Raw genomic sequence first — 25,115 nt, forward strand, 5'->3', positions numbered from 1 at the left:
AGAAGGCAATGGAGGCCAATTCTCTGGATGCTTTCAAGAGAGTTAGATAGAGCTCTTAAAGATAGCAGAGTCAAGGTATATGGGGAGAAGGCAGGACCGGGATACTGATTGTGGATGATCAGTCATGATAACAGTGAATGGCGGTGCTGTCTCGAAGGGCCGAATGACCTACTCCTGCACCTATTGTCTAATTGACCTCCGTAAATTGCCCTAGTGTGTTGAATGCTAAACTGGGAATAAGTGGTCGGTACAGATTTGGTGGGTTGGCCGACCTGTTTCCAAGCTGTATCACTAAACACAAACTGACTTGCTATTTCCTTGCTATAAATTAAATCTAAAGGCATGATTTTTTTGATATATTGCATGTTATGTAAATATTTTAGCTGCACAGCATAGATGTCATCAACAAAATATTCACCAGGAATTCTTTGGTTTGGTGACTGGAGTCCATGATCAAATTTTATTTCAACATTCAACAGGATGAGGTTACCATTAGCATTTGTAGTTTATCCATGAATTGGATATGCACTTGAGTCAATCATTACACAAGGTTGTGATGAGGATTATGTTTGCAGCAGGTCTTCTATTCTTAAACATTGAAGAGAAATTATACACATCTCTCACGCAGACTCGCATTGAGGTTTTTAACCCAAGGCTAGTGAATTGTATACGTGGTCATGTTTTCCAAAATTAATGTCACATCTTTTTAGCTATTTCCGATTATCCCATCCATTTTGATGGCAGTCAAGCAGATACAAACACAAATATTGTTTAGTTACGAAATAACTAAACTGGGGCTTGTAAGTTAATTGGCCTCTGTAAATTGCCTTAGTGTGCAGGGGGTGGATGAGAAACTGTGATATTATCCAACTAAAGTGAATGGGTGATCAGCGTGGGCTTGTTGGACCTAAGGGCCTGGTTCCATACTTTATCTCTGAACTAAACATTAATCACTTGCGAGGGGAGGGTGTTGGGTTAAGCCATATTCTGAAAGTGAATCTTTCAAAAGATTTGTAAGAGATCTGGCCAGATAAGTGCAAGTAGTCATTAAACATGATCTATATTTTGAAACTAACTTCAATGATCCTTCACAAAGTCATATTGAAGCACATTAAACCAATGATGCACAGAGGGCACACATTTGCATGTAGCCTCACCATAGCAACATTCTGTTCCACATGAGCACGATGATATGTGCAATAGAATCGGCCTTCTACATTCAAAAGTGCACAAAGGCTTTACTTCAAGTAGCTGCACCTTAACAGGAATTCAGGTAGGTCACATTCTAAAAGATAGAGAGGGGAAAATTAATCAGGATTTTTAGGAGCATGTTCAGTAATTAAGTTTTAATTAAATTCATTTATAGAATGCGTAAAACACTACTGCATGAAAATAATTTCTTGGCTGCTGTCTTTAAATGGGAATGTTTATGTTTTAATATTTAGTTAAAGTGGTAGAGTTGGGAAAAATAAAAGTTAACCCTCTTTTTTTTAAACTGAGAAAAGTGAATGAATTTATAGAATTAGGAAACAGTATGCAGCATTTCAAATATTCAGAATGTTCCCATTTTTTCAGAACACTTAACACATTGTAGAATAAGTGAAGTTTCAGTAAATAGTTTAATATTGTTTACACCTGAAACAATGGCAACACATTTAAATGTCAATTGCTGTGTGCAAAATGAAATAGCAAATCAGATACACAATTATCACCTGTGATACTTGTCTTAATATTCTTACCTGAACAGAAATATTAACGGTCTTACGTTACAATGGAAGTGAACGCTCCTTCCAAAAACAGCAGCCAAAAGTCACCCCCTTCCCACACCCATGGGTCAAAGTTAATTGTACAGTTAAGCCTTTAAAAAGTCATGCAACAGTTGCAAAAGACTCAACAACAGCTAATTTACAAATTTACTATTTATAATGAATGCACGGATACACTGAATGACTTTTATAAAAACAAAACAAAAGGCAATTTTTTTTAATATATATATATAGACATAAATGACAATTGTTTTAAAAATATTTGTTAACCGGTTTGTACATTCGTTATTTTGGTGAGTGGATCTAATGGTCTGATTGCACTGCCAAATAAAATATTTGTGCTATCTGGTAAATGGCTGCCATAGAAGATTGGCAAAAAAATAAACAAACCATTATTTAAAGACTTACTGGTTAAATTAGCCAATTTAGTTTCTCCAGAACCTACAAGGGCTGACGCAGAAGAATTGAAAATAAGCTATTTGCTGCCACCAGTGATATGCATGTATAAAATTATTGATATAAATTGCAATTAAATTCAAAATGCATCTTGGATGATCTTTGACTTTGCAACAATACAAGTCCAAATGTTGTAATTTAGAAAGTACAGATAGAGCTTTAAAGGGCCTGCCCCACTGTACTAGATAATTCAAGAGTTCTCCCGAGTTTAAAAAAATCAAACTAGGGGTAAGTACGTAGAATGTAAGTAGCGGCTACGTTGGAGCTCGTGAATGTCTTGTAGCTGCTCGTAATGCTAACGGCAGGTACTCGGGAAACGTGGTAACTCGTGAAGTTTTTTCAGCACTGTGAAAAATGTCCACGAGAGCCCAGAGTACCTACGAACGGCTATTACCGTAATTCTCTGAGTTTGAATCAGGGGAAACTCAGGTGAACTCTAGAATTACCTCGTACAGTGGGACAGGCCCTTAAGTAGTGCACGAGTGATAAAGCTGTAGTAGATAACAGTTACTTCCAAGGAAGCAACAATTCAATGTGATGATGACTTACTTAAGGAAAAAAAAAATCCAATCTTTTCAGATGGCTGGATATGACTCACTAAATTAGAGTTTTTCATCAGTCTAACCTAAAATCTGAGTGAAATAATGAATTTTGCAACTAATCCAATTAAATGACTGTATGAATACTTTTGTAGCTTAATTTAGCAACATTTTAAAAACATTCAGGTAATGGCATAAGGTACAAAAATAATTGCCACTTTAGCTTTCAGTAATGCTTTCAATAGTTCAGTAACTATATTAAGATTAATGATTGCACTGCTCCTCAATGCATTTCCTCACTGAAATCCCCAAATTAGCTTTTTTTATTGATCTGTAGCCAAAATGCAAATTAGAAGGGAATTTCCAAATCTAATTTACAGTACCAGTGAATACAATAAAGTGAATACTGCAAATTTAAAACACCACTCTAAGGCTGAAAACCTGGAGTTATGTTGTTATTTAAAACAGAAGAACAGCGAGTTTTAGACTTCACTATGCATTTGAAAACATAGATACAAAGGCTATTTTTTTTGTAACTTCTAATCAATGTGTAAAAGCCGATTATGCTCTATACCTAGACAAATATAAAGTCAGACACAGCATTGGAGAAAAATGAAACCGGAGACATTACAGAAACACCTCAGAATTTAGATAAAAACTGACATTTAGCACATGAACCGAGTTTTGTTGTGGTATATATTAATACAATTAGCAGTGCCATATATTAATACAGTTAGCACCCCACAGTTGTTGGAATAACCACATTCACACCTAATTTTGAAGTTTTGCTATTCAATACAGTTGAATGCACTTTGCTTTGATGTCTGCTTTTTACTTTTCCTCACGTTTTAATTACAAGAACTTTATATTTTAACATACCTTGAATACCAAGATTTGATACGCAGAATAGATAGGATCAAAGTTAAAATTTGGTTACATCAGGAAGTGGCCTTGATCACATTCAAAGTACAAATCAGTGATTGTAAAAAATGTTTGCACTGCAAAACAGATTGCACAATGCAGCCCAGTCAACACATGCTGGAGAGTACGGATTATGTCAAAATAACTGGTTATTAAAGGTTACACTGGCAGCAAAGTGCAATCATCTAAAGAATGCTGCTTCAATATCATTTTGCGACCTGGATTTCTTTATCACTAATTTAGGATATGTTTGAGTTGCAGGTTAAAAAAGTAATCGCAGATAATCAGGCAATATATCACTGCAAAAGACAAGTTTTTCAACAGATTACTTGTTGGATAGGTTTACAAGCTTCACAATTAAGCGTAAAGTTTATTCCATGGTTGCTACAGTGCCGAATAACCATAATACATCCATCCCTTGGTTTACAGACTTCAATTTCTACTTTGTAAATTTGCAGGAAATGGAAACCAGTTGAAAGAGATATAACAACACAAATTCCGCCGATGTGCAGAATAAGCTCATGGTGGTTTTGTGCAAGGCTCCGAGCAAGTATTCTCCAACAAAGGACCAGGACCAATCACAAAAACAGCAAAATGTAGACAAATGACAATTTGTTATTAACGTGCACTATCGTACGGCTAGGAGATATAGAAGTGGTTTCATTTCAGTGCAGGTTCTGAGTTTTGTCATCTTTTGAGAGGGAACTGAAAAATTCCATTATTTTTACTTCAGTAATTAAATTTAAACCTTAAAAATACAGTATTATGAGAGATGAGTGCAATCAGATGATGTAATAGCCTTCATGTAATCAAAAAGATCCTGATCCTGATTTGGGGATGATCAGCCATGATCACATTGAATGGCGGTGCTGGCTCAAAGGGCCGAATGGCCTACTCCTGCACCTATTGTCTATTACATGCAGTGATATGTACCTGCACCAGCCTGTAAAAGCAACTGGCAATAGACTGAACAAAGACTGAATCAACTGTGTCCAACTGGGGAGCATTCCTCAAGTGAATACTGAACAGATTGACTGGCTTATATCAATACTATGTGCATCTCATTCATAGGATGGTTCCTACAAACAATGACATTTTTGGTGGATTTACTGCACTCGCATTCACATTGATAAACTAACAATAAACTGCCTGGACTCAATCAGCCCATGCATACAGTTTGGAAAAATACATGCAGCAGCAAAAAAGTACTCTTATAGCCCTCCGCACACAGGTTCATGTGCAGATACAACATGAAGGACACATTCAAAACAATACTGAACCTTGGATTGCCTGAACAAACTTTACACTGATCACTATCTGCTTGAAAGCTGTAAAGATATAGGATGCAAGGTGGTTTGGTCACAGGGTTTGGGAAATAAAATATAATATATATTGCCCGTCTATGGTCCAATATGTTTCAGATTGTATATGGGGAAAAATTTACTCTACGAGTCATTCCCATGGATGATTTAAGAAAACATGAGCAATGTCTGGGATCATCCCTATGCTTTACTCTTAAGCTATTTGCACCATCATTGGAAGAAAATGAAATAATGGGCAACAGACTTTAAAAAGCCATAATCCTGTGCATTCTACATAGACTACAGTATGGGCAAGCTATGAAGCAATGCAGTGTTCGACCAGAGTATCTGTATTGTACAAATATTGCCTGTCAGCTTCATACCATTGCTCAAAGCAACTGGAAAACCCGGACACTATGAAGGAACTAATCAAGAATATACAGAATTTAAGGACAATATTTTACTCCCAGAAAAATCATTTAAGTAGTCTCTTACATATATACAAAACATCTGCGTGGGGAGAAAAGATATTTAAACCTTCTCTGCATTTTTGTCTCTCTTTGGTTTAATTGTTCTTCCCACCATTGGCTTTTGCATGCTATCTCGTGTTCTCTAACTTTTATGTTCTAGAATACCTTGCAATTTTCTTCCCTTTTAAAAAAAAAAAAAAAAACACCTTTTCTAACTTTTTCAAATCTTCCCTTCAACCCCAATATTTTCACGTCTTTGCTTTCAATCAAAAATAGACTTGGACACACTGGAGAATGACAGGCCTGAAGCACTTACAGGCTTTTGCAATTATGACCATCGTTTACCCTCTGGTGACAAAAATCAAAGATGCAAGATAAAACAAGAATGTAATTGGCACCTACACACTCAGAGGAGAATTCCTGAGGGCTTATGCCTGCCATTTTGAGTATGGTAATTGTAAAGAAAATAATATACTGTGTATTAAATACCCAGAATAGCATCTCAATAATATACTGTGTATTAAATACCCAGAATAGCATCTCAATAATATACTGTGTATTAAATACCCAGAGTAGCATCTTCAATGCATACTTTTAAAATTATTTATGATTTTGCAAGATCCACTCCCACCCCCACCCACAAAAAAAAACGGTACTTCTCACCTGAAACCTCAGCCCAGCACGGTAAATTTTTACAGGTTTTTTAAAAATTCTAAATGGCTACAATTCCTCTATTACCAGAAACACATACTGCAGTCTTAGTAAAATTGCTTTACATATAGTGACAATAACGCAATTTATATTTTGTACAGTGTATTAAACATTTTGATTCGGTCAAACCATGGCACGATAGGGGCCCTGCATCTTCAAGAACTGGATGATGAAGGACGGGCCGCCAGCTACAATCTGTGGTGGGAGATGGCTGAGTGGGCAGTTCTCAATGCTCATGATGGACAACTTGCTGCAGAGTGCCAGCTCAAAGGGAAGGCTGTGTAAGTTCGGATTATCATTTAAATACAATTCTTCCAGATTTTCCAGTGTACCTACAAAAATATCCAAAGGTTCAATTAATAGAATATTTAGCATTGGATGAGCAACTTATACAATTGTTATATTGTACAGACTTGTAAACAATTACCCTCATGTGCTCTAGACCCAGGTTGTCAGAGAAAATTAACCAGGCTTCAGCTCTTCACCTGAAAAATCACCTATCCATGTTCTTCAGAGATACTGCCTGACTTGCTGAGTTACTCCGGCATTTTGTCTTTCTTTGGTAAACCAGCATCTACAGTTCCTTGTTATTACATTTCAGTTCTTTATCATTTGTTTCAGTCACAATGTTATTATTACCAGCAAATTTAAACAATGTTAAGATACATCTTCACAGTATGCATGAACGAATTCGTAGGAATAACTAAAATAAAGGCTTTATGTTACTATGTTAAAGTGAATGGAGTATCAGAAACAAATTTCTATAAATGCAGAGAAATGTAAAATACATAATCTAACAAAATATTAGTATGTTTTCCACTTATCACATAGTCATAGTTCATATTTGGCAAGTTTAATCCAAAATGGCTTATCTATTATTGGCCGGTGATCATTACAGAGAGGATTCTCTTGAACTACGAAAGGTGTACAGTAGAGAGCATATTGACTGGTTGCATCGGCCTGGTTTGGCAACTTGAACGATCAGGAGCAAAGAAGACTGCAAAGAGTTGTGAGCACTGCCCAGTCCATCACAGGTTCTGGCCTACCACCATCAAAAGGATTTACCGGAGTCGCTGCCTCTAAAAGGCAGCTAGCATCCGAAACTCACACCACCCTGGCCACACCCTGGCCACACACTCATTTCACCCCTTGCCATCAGGAAGACAGTACAGGAGCCCGTAAACTAATGTCCAGGTTCAGGAACAGCTTCTTCCCTACAGCGATCAATCTATTAAACACTAAAACCTCAAATAAGCTCTGAACTACATAGACTATTATTGTTATTATTGCACTATTATTGTATTTGTTTTTTTATATGTACTCTGCTTTGTTTTTTTATACACCTGCGTGCATATGTGAGTATGTGATATACATATATATACACTTGGAATATCATGTACAGTTCTGGTCGCCACACCAGAAACGACGTGGAGGTTTTGGAGAGCGTGCAGAAGGGGTTTACTTGGATGTTGTGCGGAATGGGGTGTTCAATGGTTCTTTATTGTATACACTGTACAGTGAAATTCTTGCACGAGGAGTCGAACAAACTTAGATTGTTTTCTCTGGAGCATCAGAGGCTGCGAGGTGACCCATTGGAAGTATATAAAGTATACAAAATTATGAGGGATATAGATTGAGGGAAAAAAGACTGTTTATCTACCCAGAGTGAAAATGTCAAATACTAGAGAGCACAGGTTTAAAGTGAGAGGAGTAAAGTTGAACAGATATGGGAGGTGATTTATTTTTTAAACAGGCTGATGGGTGCCTCGAATGCACTGCCAGGGAGATATAGCTGCAACATTAACAGTCAAGCCACAGAGAGATACAGATCAAGTGCTGGCAGCTAGAATTAGTTTACATTGGCATAATTGTCGCTGTACATGTGGTGGGCCTTAGACCTGTTCCTCTTTCTATTTAAAATATATATTTTTTTAATTTAGACAAAATCAGTACTTAATGCAGGTTTGCTGTTGTCCTATGCATTTTTTTTTTTTTAATCATTGGCCAAGGCAACAAAAAAGTAATTGGGTTAACGAAACCAAAACTTTCACATACGTGTCTCGGGATTTTAAACTAAACAAATAAATGCTGATAACATCTGCAGCCTGCAGCTTGCACAGTCAGAAGTGTGGAGGCACAAGAGATCGGAGATGGTGAAAGAGCAAAAAACAAAATCAGGGGAGGAACTCAACAGGCCAGGCAGCATCTATGGAGGAAAATGGGAAAGGGCCAGAGTATGTTTCTGGTCAGACCAAGGGTCCAGTAGGGGACAGAGTTGGGTGATGAGCAAGAGGCAGCTCCAAATTTCCAATTTCCACACCCGCCATTCCTATCTACCTACCATCTTCTCCTAGTCTGGTTCTTCTGGCATGTGTTCTGGTTTCACATTTACACATCTACTTTTCTTATGCCATCCCTACTACCTGCCGAGGGAATTCATCTCAGCTATCTGACGGGAGTCTCCATCTCTCCCCATGCAGATGTCAAGCTCACTCCGAATGAACTGTACTCCTCCCCCCCCAAATAGCCTGGAGACAAAACACCCCAAAGCCCCTTGTTCATCATAGCTGGGGACTTCAATTAAGCCAACATCATGAGGGTACTACCAAAATACCATCAGCATGTTTCTTGTCCCGCCAGGGGCCAGAACACCCTCAACCACCGCTGCACATCCGTAAAGACCTCTACCGTTCCATACCCCAGCCACATTTCGAGAAATCTGGCCATCTAGCTGTGCTTCACTGGCTGCCTACAAACAAAAAACTGAACAGGAAGATCTGGTACAGAGAGTTGTTCAGTACTGGTCTGAGGAGACGGATGACATTCCACACGACTGTTTTGTGTCAGTGGACCAGGCCAACCTGAATGAGTATTTCACTGCCTTGACTGACTTTATCTGCAAATGGGTAGAGTATGTGACGAAGACAATAATCCAAGTGTTCCCCAACCGGAAACCATAGATGAGCCATGAGGTACACGCCCAGGTGAAGGCTAAGTACACTGTAGACGGCTTGATTGTAATCATTTTTTGTTGATTGGATAGCATGCAACAAAAAGCTTTTCACTGTACCTCAGTCCACACGACAATAATAAAATAACAAATTAGATTTCACCATCTGCTTTTTATCTTCTCCACATCACCACCAACCTTTGCAAACTACTTCCTTACATGGATGAACCTTCGTGCCAGCTCTTACCCCACCCTTTCCCCTCAACTCTTCTTGAGCAAGGATCCTGACCCAAAACATTGTCTATTTCCCTCCAACTGCCAAGCGTGGTTAGATGAGGTAGATTGTCTGTATATTGGTATAATGCAGCAGTAGAGTTGCTGCCTTACAGCGCCAGAGACCTAGGTTCAATCCTGACTATATGTCCCGTCCGTACAGAGTTTGTATTTTCTCCCCGTGACTACGTATTTTTCCCCCAGTGCTCTGGTTTCCTCTCACACTCCAAAGACACATAGGTTTGTACGTTAATTTGGCTTTGGTAAACATTGTAAATTGTCCCTAGTGTGTCGGATAGTGTTAGTGTACGGGGATCGCTGGCCGGCGTGGACTCCATGGGCCGAAGGGCCCATTTCCGCACTGTATCTCTAAACTAAACTAACATGGCAAGCTCTGACCTGCCATAAACTCGTACGAGAAATTTGGGAGGTGTAATCTCTGTAGCTTGGATTCTGATAATCCCAGAGTCCAAAGCTATCTGCTGGCTACAGTGATGCTGCGATATGTGGCTTCCTCTGGGAAAGTGCCATTAATTACATTCCCCAACTACCCAGGGTGAATTATAAAGAAATGAAAAAATAAAATCACTTTAGGGCAACAAATCTGGAAGGCGAGAAATTATTGGGGCAGAATAAAGCCGATGGTATGATGCATCATACCAACATTGCACACTGCTGACTGAGATGATCAGTAGTGGGAAATTAGCTCTCTGGTAGCACATTTTGGAAGCTTAAGGTCAACATTTAAAACAGACCAAAATGAAATGCATTATGGTTATATTTCTACTTGCTAACCCAGGGTTCAAGCAACATCTCCGGAGAGAAGGAATGAGTGATGTTTCGGGTCGAGACCCTTCTTCAGGTTTCAGACCCTTCAGATTCAGACAAAACCCATTCCTTCTCTCCAGCGATGCTGCCTGTCCTGCTGAGTTGCTCCGGCATTCTGTGTCCATCTTCAAGATTATGGAGATGTGCACCATAGGTTGAAAAACTTACCGATCTCTTCAGGTAAATGAGTAAGCAAGTTCTCCCCTAGGCCCAGGTGAGTCAGACTGGTTAGGTGACCAATTCCCCTGGGGAGGGTAGTCAGCTGATTGTTGGTTAAAACCAGTTTCTGTAGGGAAAGAAAGGTTTAATATATGTATATAAAACCAAAATGAACACTCAGATCAAATACATCAGGAACAGCAAGTACAAAGGTAAAAACCTCTCCACAATGCAAGGCATCTTACCCCAATATTGATAGTTAGTGTCAGTCACACACCACACAAACAGGCCTTTGACCCAACTGGAGACCTCTCCCATCCTTGTAGTGGTCCAAATATCTTTTAAATGTTTCTATTGCACCTGCCTAAACCGCTTCATCTGGTAGATCATTCGATACATACAGCCTTCAGAGTGAAAAGGTGGCCATTCAGATTTCTATTAATCTTTTACCCTATCACTTTAAACCTATGCCCTCTAGTTCTTGATTCCACAATACTGGGATGATGACATATTTAAGCTCATCGTGATTTTGTGCACCTCTGTAAGATAATCCCTCAGTCCTACACTCCAGTGAACAAAGTTCGAGAATACCCTGCCTCTCCCGATAACTCAGTTCCTTGAGTCCTAACAAAATCCTCTTAAATCTTTCCTGCAATCGTCAGAGCTTAATGACATTGTTCCAATAACAGAGTGACCAACACTGACCACAATACTCTAAGTATGGCCTAACCAATGTCTTGTACAACAGTGATATCCCAGCTTTTATACTCAATGCCTTGAATGAAGGCTAATGTCCAAAAGCCTTCTTCACCTCCTTGGCTACCTGAGAATCACACTAAGAGCCTCAATGTCTCTTGATTATTATTGATTTACATTCGTAGATTCGTAATTGGTTGTGATGCAAACAAAAATGGAAAGGACCATAGGCAAATTAAAATAAACTTGTGCTAAAATCACCCTACCATAAATACTTTGAAGTAAATCTGAACTTAAGTGGTATCAACCTTTTACACAAAATGCTGCCATATACAGTGCCCTCCATAATGTTTGGGACAAAGACCCGCCATTTATTTATTTGCCTCTGTACTTCACAATTTGAGATTTGTCATAGAAAAAAATTACATGTGGTTAAAGTGCACATTGTCGGATTTTATTAAAGGCCATTTTTAAACATTTTGGTTTCACCATTTGGAAATTACAGCAGTGTTTATACATAGTCCCCTCATTTCAGCGCACCATAATGTTTGGGACACGTGGCCTCACAGGTGTTTGTAATTGCTCAGGTGTGTTTAATTGCCACTTTAATGCAGGTATAAGAGAGCTCTCAGCACCTCGTCTTTCCTCCAGTCTTTCCACCACCTTTAGAAACTTTAATTGCTGTTTATCAACACAAGGACCAAAGTTGTGCCAATCAAAGAATCATATGAGACTAAGAAACAATGTCAGTTATAACAATTAAATCATTATGAAACTGAGAAAAATCAATGAAGCCATTATGAGACTGAGAAACAAGAATAAAACTGTTATAGACATCAGCCAAACCTTCAGCTTACCAAAATCATTGGTTTGGATTGGAACATCATTAAGAAGAAAGCGAGCACTGGTGAGCTTACTAATCACAAAGGGACTGGCAGGCCAAGGAAGACCTCCACAGCTGATGAAAGAAGAATTCTCTCTTTAATAAAGAAAAATCCTCCAAACACCTGTCCGACAGATCAGAAACACTCTTCAGGAGTCAGGTGTGGATTTGCCAATGACCAATGTCCGCAGAGGACTTAATGAACAGAAATACAAAGGCTACACTGTAAGATGCAAACCACAGGTTAGCTGCAAAAATAGTATGACCGGGTTACAGTTTGCAAAGAAGTACTTAAAAGAGTAACCACAGTTCTGGCAAAAGGTCTTGTGGATAGATGAGACGAAGATTAACTGGTATCAGAGTGATGGCAAGAGCAAAGTATGGAGGAGAGAAGGAACTGCCCAAGATCCAAAGCATACCACCTCATCTGTGAAACACAGTGGTAGCGGTGTTAAGGCCTGGCATGTATGGCTCACTTATCTTCATTGATGATACAACTGCTGATGGTAGTAACAGAATTAATTTTTAAGTGTATAGACACATCCCATCTGCTCAAGTTCAAACAAATGCCTCAAAACTCATTAGCCAGCAGTTCATTCTATAGCAAGACATGATCCCAAACATACTGCTAAAGGAACAAAGGAGTTGTTCAAAGCTAAAAAATGGTCAATTCTTGTGTGGCCAAGTCAATCACCCAATCCAAACCCAATTGAGCATGCCTTTTAATGCTGAAGAGAAAACCGAAGGGGACTAGCCCCCAAAACAAGCACAAGCTAAAGATGGCTGCAATACAGGCCTGGCAGAGCATCACCAGAAAAGACACCCAGCAACTGGTGATGTCCATGAATCAGACTTCAAGCAGTCATTGCATGCAAAGGATATGCAACAAAATACTAAGCATGACTACTTTCATTTACATTTACATTGCTGTCCCAAACATCATGGTGCCCTGAAATGGGGGGGCTATGTATAAACAATGTTGTAATTTCTACATGGTGAAACCAAAATCTATAAAAATGACTTTTATTAAAATCTGACAATGTGATTTTTCTGTTACAAATCTCAAATTGTGGAGTACAGAGGCAAATAAATAAATGATGGATCTTTGTCACAAACATTATGGGGGGGGCACTGTATGACTATGACTCTTTACGTAAAAGGAGAAATGCTCACATTTTTTAAAACTACCTTCAACTACAAGGAAAGGGGCAGAGAAGGGGCAGTGCTGGACCTCCTGTTAGGAAATGAGACGGGTCAGGTGGCAGAGGTATGCGTTGGGGAACAATTCGGGACCAGTGATCACAATACCATTAGTTTCAATATAATTATGGAGAGGGTCAGAACTGGACCTAGGGTTGAGATTTTTGATTGGAGAAAGGCTAACTTTGATGAGATGCGAAAGGATTTAAAAGGAGTAAATTGGGACAGTTTGTTTTATGGGAAAGATGTGGAAGAGAAATGGAGGACATTTAAAGGTGAAATTTTAAGAGTACAGAATCTTTATGTCCCTGTTCAGTTGAAAGGAAATAGTAAAAATTGGAAAGAGCCATGGTTTTCAAGGGAAATTGGACACTTGGTTCGGAAAAAGAGAGAGATCTACAATAATTATAGGCAGCATGGAGTAAATGAGGTGCTTGAGGAGTATAAAGAATGCAAAAAGAATCTCAAGAAAGAAATTAGAAAAGCTAAAAGAAGATATGAGGTTGCTTTGGCAAGTAAGGTGAAAGTAAATCCAAAGGGTTTCTACAGCTATATTAATAGCAAAAGGATAACGAGGGCTAAAGTTCATCCATTAGAGAGTCAGAGTGGACAGCTATCTGCAGAGTCAAAAGAGATGGGGGAGATATTGAACAATTTATTTTCTTCGGTATTCACTAAGGAGAAGGATATCGAATTATGTGAGGCAAGGGAAACAAGTAGAGTAGCTATGGAAACTATGAGGATCAAAGAAGAGGCAGTACTGACACTTTTGAGAAATATAAAAGTGGATAAGTCTCCAGGTCCGGGCAGGATATTCCCTAGGACATTGAGGGAAGTTAGTGCAGAAATAGCAGGGGCTATGACAGAAATATTTCAAATGTCATTAGAATCGGGAATAGTGCCGGAGGATTGGCGTACTGCGCATGTTGTTCCATTGTTTAAAAAGGGGTCTAAGAGTAAACCTAGCAATTATAGACCTGTTAGTTTGACGTCAGTGGTGGGCAAATTAATGGAAAGGATACTTAGAGATAATATATATAAGCATCTGGATAAACAGGGTCTGATTAGGAACAGTCAACATGGATTTGTGCCTGGAAGGTCATGTTTGACTAATCTTCTTGAATATTTTGAAGAGGTTACTCGGGAAATTGATGAGGGTAAAGCAGTGGATGTTGTATATATGGACTTCAGTAAGGCCTTTGACAAGGTTCCTCACGGAAGGTTGGTTAAGAAGGTTCAATGGTTGGGGATTAATGGAGGAGTAGCAAGATGGATTCAACAGTGGCTGAATGGGAGATGCCAGAGAGTAATGGTGGATGGTTGTTTGTCAGGTTGGAGGCCAGTGACTAGTGGGGTGCCACAGGGATCTGTGTTGGGTCCACTGTTGTTTGTCATGTACATCAATGATCTGGATGATGGTGTGGTAAATTGGATTAGTAAGTATGCAGATGATACTAAGATAGGTGGGGTTGTGGATAATGAAGTAGATTTTCAAAGTCTACAGAGAGATTTATGCCAGTTGGAAGAGTGGGCTGAAAGATGGCAGATGGAGTTTAATGCTGATAAGTGTGAGGTGCTACATCTTGGCAGGACAAATCAAAATAGGACGTACATGGTAAATGGTAGGGAATTGAAGAATGCAGGTGAACAGAGGGATCTGGGAATAACTGTGCACAGTTCCCTGAAAGTGGAATCTCATGTAGATAGGGTAAAGAAAGCTTTTGGTGTGCTGGCCTTTATAAATCAGAGCATTGAGTATAGAAGTTGGGATGTAATATTAAAATTGTACAAGGCATTGGTGAGGCCAATTTTGGAGTATGGTGTACAATTTTGGTCGCCTAATTATAGGAAGGATGTCAACAAAATAGAGAGTACAGAGGAGATTTACTAGAATGTTGCCTGGGTTTCAGCAACTAAGTTACAGAGAAAGGTTGAACAAGTTAGGGCTTTATTCTTTGGAGCGCAGAAGGTTAAGGGGGGGGGGACTTGTAGAGGTCTTTAAAATGATGAGAGGGATAGACAGAGTTGACGTGGATAAGCTTTTCCCACTGACTGTAGGGAAGATTCAAACAAGGGGACATGACTTGAGAATTAAGGGACAGAAGTTTAGGGGTAACATGAGGGGGAACTTCTTTACTCAGAGTGGGGGCTGTGTGGACTGAGCTTCCAGTGAAGGTGGTGGAGGCAGGTTCGTTTTTATCATTTAAAAATAAATTGGATAGTTATATGGACGGGAAAGGAATGGAGGGTTATGGTCTGAACGCAGGTGTATGGGACTAGGGGAGAATACGTGTTCGGCACGGACTAGAAGGGTCGAGATGGCCTGTTTCCATGCTGTAATTGTTATATGGTTATATGGAAAGGGACTAAGAGTTGGAAAATGGGATTATTCCAACCAACTTCTACAGGGCTGGCATAAAAACGTTTGTTTCAAAAGGGAGACTCCTGCACAGTAAATTTGAGACTTTTGCAAATCTGGAGTATTTGCAAACTTCTGAAACAAGTTTTGCAGGCCGAGTAACTACACTGTTGTGTTTCTGTATGATTGTACGTTTAACCACACTGCACTTTGACACAATTCTTTAGGGAAAAAGCCAAACCCAATTGATATGTCACAAGTTGTGAAAAAACCCAGCATTACTTGAGCAATAGCGCAGGGTTTTGTTTGAGGTCAGAAACTAGAACACTGCAAGGAATAGGGAACCATCTTCTTCTATGCAAACATTCTGATGATATATGCTACATGCATAAAATAAATTATCTAAAGCTTCAGACCCTAAAGTTCTGTTGCCTTTATACTGCAAGTGAAAAAAGCATAATATTGCTGCAACAAATCCTTGTTTATTGCCACAGAATCTCACAAATTACAACGCAAAGAGAATGTCCAAACCACGACGTGTTGGTATTAACCACCACAAAAGCAGTCTAATTCTATAAAGTCCCCTTTCATCATTTCTCTTCCTTAAAGTTAGCTGGCTAACCTAGTTTCAAATGTAGGCACCAACTAAAGTAAATATATTCCATAACATGGCAGCTTTATCTTCTGCTTTTCATTGTAACCTCTTCTTTATTTGGCGGCTTGTTGGTAACACTGGCATTTGATCAAGGAGGCTGTGAGCTCAAATCCAGATTTAGAAACTCTCAATCAATCTAGTCTAGTGCTTCAGAGTAATAATACTCAAGGTGCACTGCAGAGGGAAAAGATAGCCATTTGGTCTTGTTAAAAATTCTGCCCTTTGTTGCTGGTGTATCACATACAGCTTGTTAAATATGGATGGATGTATTTTCTAGTGACCATGTCCTTTTTTTCATCTGTTTTGGGACTATGTCGTCCGGTATATGAACATGGTTTTCCAACTACATAAAAAACGGCCTCCACTACAAAAATGTCTTATGCAGTTAGACACCAAAATAAACTCCTGCTGTAAAAAGATTATTCACTTTAATTTAATTTACTTAAGGCCAATAGGGCAAATTTTAATGCATAAAGGAACGTTCCTGTGACAATCACACGTTTAAAGTGCTGGGACAATGCTTAAATGACCCAAATTCTGTAAATTTAGTGCAGATAAGATGGAACTTCTAAATGTATTACAAACATTTATCACAATCCTCACGAGGATAAAAGAGAGTTGTTAATTTAAAATTCAGCTTATTTGGTGAAGGATATCTTTACGCCATTTGCAACATTCAAGTAGAAAGGAATCAAGGAAGAAAGGATGTTTTCAGCATCAAGGCTGTGGCATTTTGTTCTCCACCATGCCTGTATAGCAACCATTGAACTGAATTCTCTTAATATACTTCAAACGATTGCAACTTCAAACAGCTCACCCTTTAAGTAAATGCATTTAGATTATAAACTCAGCTTTGAATTGATATTTTCATGATTCTCAGGTCTTACCAACCTGATTCATCCCGACACTAGGTGAGGTGAGCCACACAATAGAATTGAACAATCGCTAAGGATTTTGTACGATATTTTTTGCAATTTTTTAACTATGCTTTTATTAAAGATAACAACATTAACCAGTGTCCGTATAGCATTTAAATAATTCAGCTGTTACCTATGTGACCTATCAATCATTTTAAAAGTTAACTCACGTTTATTAACTTTATTTTAAATCATTGATTTTTTTTTAATGCATTTATCAACTGTCTTCATTTTTGATTACATTTATACATTGTTTTCTATTAATACATGTATTCTATAATGAGCAAAGTTAAAAAAAACAAATGTTCTAAATTTACATATAACGCAGCAGACTGATCAAGGATTATATACACTTTTAAAGTCATCAGATAATTGAATTTTCTTTGCATTTATCAACTGTACTCAATTTACTTTGCACGATAGATGTAAATGAATTAAACCATGCAAAATAGTGCAGAAACGCTATTATTGTTCACTCTAAATTGTAGCAAGGGATGACAAAAAATATTATTGCCATGCGCTTCAAATAGGATGGGAGAAAAATTGGCATTTGGTGGTGGGAGAGGGTGTGTCACCTGAAAATTCCAATACCAACTGCAGCAAAAGCAACATTGGAAAATCCAGAAGTAATACTTAATGTGGCTTGCTAGTCAATTAGACAATTATGTGCATGCAATTTATTTATTTTTTAAACACCATTGGTTCCCATCTGTAATTCTCCAAGGACCGAAGATATAAAACAAACTTAAGATAGCCTGTGCATTTTATTATAACTTGAGAATACAATACAAACAAAATATTAATGGAAGACAGCCTAGTTTATATTGGATTAAAGATCAAATTCAAATCACTTACTTGCAGATCCTTAAGATAAGCAATTTCATTTGGAAGAGATTCAAGTTTATTTTCTTCCAAGTCCAACTCTCTGAGTTTTCGTAGGTGTCCAATGCCATGAGGCAGTTTTCGAAGGAGGTTATTTGATAAAATAAGAACCTAAATGGAAATCAGTATGATGGTAAATTTATTCCCCTAAATATCTAATGGCTTTCATATTTGATTATTAAAAATGCACCAAATCTTGAGCAAACCTCAAGTCAGAGAATAAATACAATTTGGCAGATTCAACTCTACACAAAGTCACTTTCTGGGGAAAGGAGATTGATTAGGATAGAAGTAACAAACTAATAGCATGAGAAGGGCATGCCACATTAGAATGCAGGGGCAATGATGAGACAATAGCAGAATACAGCAATAGAGCTGGAAACCTAGTTGTGAAGACAGAATCATTTAGAGTTTTAAACAGCTTTTAGGGAACCCAGAAATTGAACAATAGGATTGATAAGAGTTGGGAAAAGAGTCAGCTTTCTTTCAAATTTTTATGCTTTTATGTTCCATTCTATTCACAAAAATAATTCACTGTACTAAATATCTCTACACGCTGATAATTTAATACAAGGATCCAAGGTCTTTGTCACATTTAGCAATGTTTGATTTTTCATCACATTAAGGATTTTGGATGTGACCTAAGGATTGAGCAGTAAATTCATACATTCATGTCGGGAAAGATATGGTTTGCTTGTGTGTATAGAAACCAAACAAAACAGGCTGTGGACTTCACAGTTTAGTTCACTTCTCTTCAAGTTGGTTCAGTGTCAAACTCTCACCCTAGGCCAAATTTGTTAACTATTCCTACTTTCTCATTGGCAAAGGATTAAAAAAAAATGCTATATTTTACTTCCAGGAAACAGATAGATACAACAAAACAAAATCCCACATGTTAACCTTTATAAAATTGAAATAGAGGCTCGACGTTTACTAAATTTGATGAAAGAATGGAGCAACTGGGCTTGTATACGCTGGAATTTAGGATGAGAGGGGATCTTATGGAAACATACAAAATTATTAAGGGACCACAGTTTTAAGAATAAGGGGTAGGTCATTTAGAACTGAGATGAGGAAAAACATTTTCACACAGAGAGATGTGCATTTATGGAATTCTCTGCCTCAGAAGGCAGTGGAGGCCGATTCACTGGATGAATTCAAAAGAGAGTTAGATAGAGCTCTTAGGGCTAGCAGAATCAAGGGATATGGGGAGAAAACAGGAACGGAGTACTGATTGTGGATGATCAGTATGATCACATTGAATAGCTGTGCTGGCTTGAAGGGTCGAATGGCCTACGCCTGCACCTTTTGTCTATGTATATTACGTATATGACATGCTTAGGTGTTTTTCGTTTTCATTTCACAACCAAACTCCTCAAATTCTATTTTTCTTGAGCAAGTGAATTGCCTGAAATCCTGGATAACTATTTAAAACTATTTATTGTATACACCAAGTCACTCCTTACAGGAAAAAAAGTTTAAACTTACAAATTTCCCAGCGTATAAGCCGCAAGGCAGGTTTGAAAGATTTAAGAATAATTTAAAAAATAATTTGTTTAGATTTCCTTACATACCAGCAAACCACAACGTTCGTCTCCATGAATGTATAAATTTAGCGTAAAACCCAGTTGGTATCTCAGTTCCAAACAAAATCCTTTCTTTGTGTAGCTAATGAACTGAGAACTACACTTCGAAAGCAATAATCATGAGAAATAAAACACTCATTATTTACTGTTCTCCTGCAATAAACCCCATCAATTAATTTGTATGCCTCTGTAGGTGTGCAGAATGAACAAATGGGCATGTGAGCTTTTGCAATCAAAACCAGAAAACTAACAGGGTTGTATGGTCAGGTTTCTTACCTCCAGTGAAACCAGGCCTAAAACATCTTCTGGAATTTTTGTGAGTTGGTTAGTGGCAAGGTTCAGCTCCACCATACTTATCCATGTTCCAAAATCCAATGGAAGTGAAGTTAGCTGATTGTCCTATAGCGTATAGAAAATGAGTTAGTTCTTCAATTATCGCTTGGTTGTTTTAGATCTGAAATCCCATTTCTTCCTTTCTGTAATTACTGGTTAAAAATTGAGCATTTTCCCATTGCCTACAACTGTGATTATATGTGCCAATTAGTAATTAAATTAGGACAGTAGAAAAGTGATCACTCCACTATTCAATAAATCACTATTAAATAAATTTTCATTTGCATCCCAGAATTGAAAAATACTGCAGAATTATTTTAAAAATTATTACTAAAAACGTATCTGCCTCCAATGGCAATATTTCAACACGATTCGAGACATGACTATGTCCTGAACAAGTTTCCTGCCAATTATTTAAGTGAGATTGACCAATTGCAAAATGCATAAATGGAACAATGGAAGGACACAGAAACTTGCTTTAACACCTAAAGTAGGTATTTCCATAATTACATTGAAAACTCTTACCTGCTGACAAAATGATATGTAGTTGAATATCACCTATCAGCATCAATTAGTAGAAACCACATCATTGATGATAAATCAATTACCTTAATTTATGTGCATAAAACACATCATCAAGATCCCTAAAAGTAGTGTGCAAGGTGATTAATTAACAGGGTATAATGATGGGAAAAGGAAATCTTGCTTCAGGCAAATTTAAAAGTCAGAGCATTAAGAATTTCTTACATTAGTGAGAAGGCCTAAAATGATGCTGAACTATAAATTGTTGTCAAAGAACTAGCACAAGGCTAGCCACCAGCCAATTTTCAACAACCATAGAATACATTGTACACGTCACCTAATTTTTAAAAGTTCTACAATAAGTCTGTAAATTTTTAAAACCTATTTAAGAAACTATTTCCATAATATGAAACTCCTAAATAAAAGGTGATCTATTATGAACTGCAATAATTATAGAGTGTGGAAACAGGCCCGTTGGCACAACTTTCCCACACTGACCAACATGTCCCATCTGCACCTCTCCCACCTGCCTGTGTTTGTCCCATATCCCTCTAAACATGTCCTATCAATGTACCTGGATAATTGTTTCTAAAACATTGCAATTGTCCCCGCCTCAACCACCAGCTCATTCCATATACCCACCATCCTTTGTGTGGAAAAAAATACCTCTCAGGTTCTCGATTCCCCTGCTCTGAAGACTCTGTGCGTCTACCCGCTCTATTCCCCTCATGATTTAATTCTGCATAAGGAAGCCTCAACATGAATATGGCAGCAACTGTAAGTTTTTAAAATCAAAATGCCAGGCAACATTTCTCAGAGCAAATGTACTGAACTCTGACAGAATCCAGTCGTAGAAATTGTTTGAGCTTCATCCTGTAACTAAAAACGTTACCACCTACCTTCATATTCAGCTTACTCAACACTTTAGCTCTAGAGAAGATCCCAAAAGGTATTTTGTTGATGCGATTATGTTCCATGTTGAGAGAATAGATAGTTGAAAACTGTAACGGTCCACCAACCGGATATGACTGGAAGCAATTCCTTGCTAATGTTAAACTGGTCAAGTTTGCAAGGCTTGAAAGAAGACCCTGTGTGAGAGTGGGAACATTTAAATCCTCCATTTCTAAAATTAATATATACATATAGGATATTAAATATTAATGACAATTAATCATTCATTATAGTCAAGAAAAAAATCATTTTAATAACACTTTGCAATTATAGATTTCTTAAGTGAAGTTCATGGAATTGAAGCCAACAGACCAATTAACGCAAAAGATCAAATAAATTAATGATACAAATATTTAATGTCAGATAGTGTGTCAGGAGCACATGCAGCTAACTGGTTTAAGGATACTGAGAATCTCTGTAGTATAAAACAAAATTAACAAGATCAGAACCGCAAAAACATTTTATTTTTTTATTTGCTACAGAAGTATCAGCCTCAAGGCGACCGTAACCATTTGCAGAGCCAGCTTCTATTTAAGAAAAAAACCCATCTGGACCTATTTAAGTGCCCAATTTTTATAAGGTTTATCAGCCAACTGCACTTAAATTTTAGACAAAAGGCAGCAACTCTTAGCAAGACAACTTACCTCAGGTAATGTTGAAATATTATTGTTCTCCAAGTTAAGCTCATCCAGTTCACTACACCTTGCCAAAGATCTGGGTACAGCTGACAGTCTGTTGTACCTCAGTCCCAAACGACTCAAACTAGACAGATTACCTGCAGAGAATATTGAATAATGAACATTACTGAGGGGAAACAACAGTTTACAATATTTAGCGTCTTTAAAATGTTTAAAATTTACGTACTGAATTCAAATTACAATATTACTATACCAGTTTGAACTATGCTCCTTGTAATCACATCAATTCAGAAGTTATTCACTGTAGCACTTGTATTTATTTAGTACTTTCACAAAATAGTATCCACAATCTGGTAGAACACTCATTCGTTATTGGTCCTGGAGGCTGACACTCACGGGTAAACCTATAAATGACATTCATTTATACAGCATAATGCTATACTGGGAACTTGCCACAAATCCACACCCTCCCCATGGCTGCACCTGCTACAGGGCATTAATCCCAGCTTTCCCTTTTATCATGGCTGGAATGTGGCATGGATTCCTGCTCTTGCTGCTGCATCTAGTAGCTAACATGAATCCCTGTCTTCCTCTTTGTTGCACACTCCTGTACCTGTCCCTGGGACAAATCACTGCCTTACCCACTTTCTCTCATGCAGTAAAAATAAAGTGTTTCTGGCTCTGAAGCGGAAGACAGTCTGCGAGGGTCGTATAGTTTAAAGCAACTGTTTAGCAAGATAATAGGACTTTGCGCTATACTCCAGCAACCAATCACTAAGAGTTGAGGCATTTCTGGGGACCCTCAGCATCTGCTCTGTGAGATAACAGACCACATGGTTACTTTGTTCTCTCTCATTGCCTCCTGCTGGAAATGTTGGATGCTGCTCTCTCCAGCCTGGAGACATCTCTATGATGGCTTTTGGCCATTGAGCTTGTTACCACGGTAAAATCTCTAGTCTGGGGAAGGGATGCAGAACCTAACGAAGAGGGGGTAACAGCAGTCTTTGCGTCAGTATTCCACACTGAGCAATTCATTGTTGAGAAACTATCGGGTGAAAGGACGGGGATCTGCATCAGGTTCATGGCACAGCTGCTGACAGGGCAGGAATTCTTGCTAGGTTTCCAGCACAGCAGTATTATCAGTAATCACTCTCTATATAATTCAATAATGACCCCTTAACCACTGTTCCAATCAGCACTTTAATTCCCGGGAATACATCTGGAGTACTCTGCAAGATACCAGTGTCTGCCAATATCGATCTAACATTTGTCTTGCAGAATCTGTGCTTTAAAATAACTCTCCAAGATTTCTCCTTACAAGCTCAACAGTTCACTCATCCTTAGACATGAAACGATCTATGTTTTAAAGATTTACAATCTTATTCATCTATATTGCTTAATATGCAGCAATTTCTCACGAGTCACTCAACAAGAATACTCAGTGCCAAAACCAAGTATATATGCAAACCAATTTCAAAAACTTCGTTTTCTAACTTCAACGTTACAAACATCTAATTTATTACATGATTCTTCAACAAACCCAACAATTCACTGACTAAAATGCTGGAGTAACTCAGCGGGTCAGACAACATCTCTGGAGAAAAGGATTCTCCTTTTGGGTTCTGATCCGAAACGTCACCCATACCTTTTCTCCATCCTGAGGACAACTGTGGACGGCCCTATTTAGTTCTGGCCTTTTCTCACCACCCGTTTCCGCCCACCTCTATCTTTCAGTATGAAAGGTTCAGACCCAAAATGTTACCTATGCCTTTTCTCCAGAGATCCTGCCTGATCTGCTGAGTTACTCCAGCATAGTGTCAATCTTTGATGTAAAGCAGCATCTACAGATGATTCCTACACAATTCACTGACCAAGGTGGTTGAAAGACTGTGAAAGACCAGCACTTTCCACACTCCAAAATTCCCCACATTTTCAAAGCTGCCGCCACTTCCTATGATTGTGTATCCCAAAAAACACACTATATGCAATTTCACATTCCAACCAGTACAGTCATGCACCGAGTCCCAACACAATTCCCTATAAGCGAGTTCGGTATTCCGAAAAACGCAAGGAATCATGGGATTTGTCAAAGGTCGTCAGTTATAATGGTAAATAGATCTCAGCGCTACAGATAAAGTGAGCATACCTTTGGTCCGATTTTTTGTCTTTTTTCAGTGGGAGACCGGGCTAGACCTGCAAGCGCTCACTGGTCAACACCCCCCCCCCACCCACTCGAGACGTCCGGACCAATGGGACACCTGCCAGCAGCCCCAGACCCACAGATCCTCAGCCAGCGCCAACTCCAGCCCAACCCTGCTCCAGCTCCAGAGAAAGCCGTTCCCCAATTGGCCGCTACGGCAAAAAGTGCCAGTTCACCCACGGCCTCAGCCGCTACCCCAAGTACAAGCCGTACCTTGCACACCACCGGCTTCTGCCCCTACAGTACCCGCTGCCACTTCATCCAGAACCCCGAGGAGGAGCGAGGGCTCCGGCCTCTGCTGCGCCAGAGCGCCAGCCTGGGCTCAACCTCCTTGGAGTTGGAGCTGGCCCGGACTCTTGGCTTGGGGCTGGGCAAGAGAGGGGGAGGAGGTTGCTGCTGCCGTCAGCACCACCATCACCAACAGTACCCACAGCTCCAGCGGGCGCCCGGCCTTCCTTGGCCGGCAGGAGCCCGTCCGCAGACTCTCTCTCCGACCAGGACGACCCCTGCAGCAGCAGCGGCTCCAAGTTGCCCATCTTCAGCAGGATCCCAGTGTTGGACTGAGGGGAGGGGGGGGGGGTGGAGGGCTGTGGAGGGCTGCCGAGGCCAACCAGGCAGGATATGCAGAGCCGAGCTGGAGCCAGCGGCTGCAAGTCCGGGGCCGGACAGGGACGGGACACCAGGGAGGGGGACGGGAACGGCCCAACAGCAACTCAACAGCGACGGAGAGCCGACCCCGACTACGGACGAAACGCAAGCCTGCACACAATGCAGCACCACCGTTGCCAAGACTGTTTTATAGCTAGTGACCTATGACTTGAGCATGCGCAGTCAGAAAACCCAACTCGCTTATTCACAAATGCACGGTAATTAAATAATTTTAAATGGTTTAAGCTTAACCTAAAGAGCTTAAGGCGTG

General features: G+C 39.1%; 1 protein-coding gene across 2 annotated transcripts in view; it reads right to left on the bottom strand.

Moving 5' to 3' along the window:
- Nucleotides 1-1,600: 1,600 nt before the first annotated feature.
- Nucleotides 1,601-25,115, bottom strand: part of shoc2 (SHOC2 leucine rich repeat scaffold protein) — a 76,337-nt gene continuing 52,822 nt past the window's right edge. For both annotated transcript variants that reach the window (XM_055646957.1, XM_055646958.1), the window contains exons 4-9: nt 22,003-22,133; nt 21,307-21,495; nt 19,829-19,951; nt 17,940-18,077; nt 10,384-10,501; nt 1,601-6,496 (exon numbers count right to left, since the gene is read on the bottom strand). In XM_055646957.1, coding sequence (XP_055502932.1) covers nt 6,288-6,496; nt 10,384-10,501; nt 17,940-18,077; nt 19,829-19,951; nt 21,307-21,495; nt 22,003-22,133 — 908 coding nt within the window. In that variant the 3' untranslated portion in view covers nt 1,601-6,287. The remainder of the gene's footprint in view (nt 6,497-10,383; nt 10,502-17,939; nt 18,078-19,828; nt 19,952-21,306; nt 21,496-22,002; nt 22,134-25,115) is intronic.

Source organism: Leucoraja erinacea, chromosome 15 (genome assembly GCF_028641065.1).
Source record: "Leucoraja erinacea ecotype New England chromosome 15, Leri_hhj_1, whole genome shotgun sequence".
NCBI classification, from domain to species: Eukaryota; Metazoa; Chordata; class Chondrichthyes; order Rajiformes; family Rajidae; genus Leucoraja; species Leucoraja erinaceus.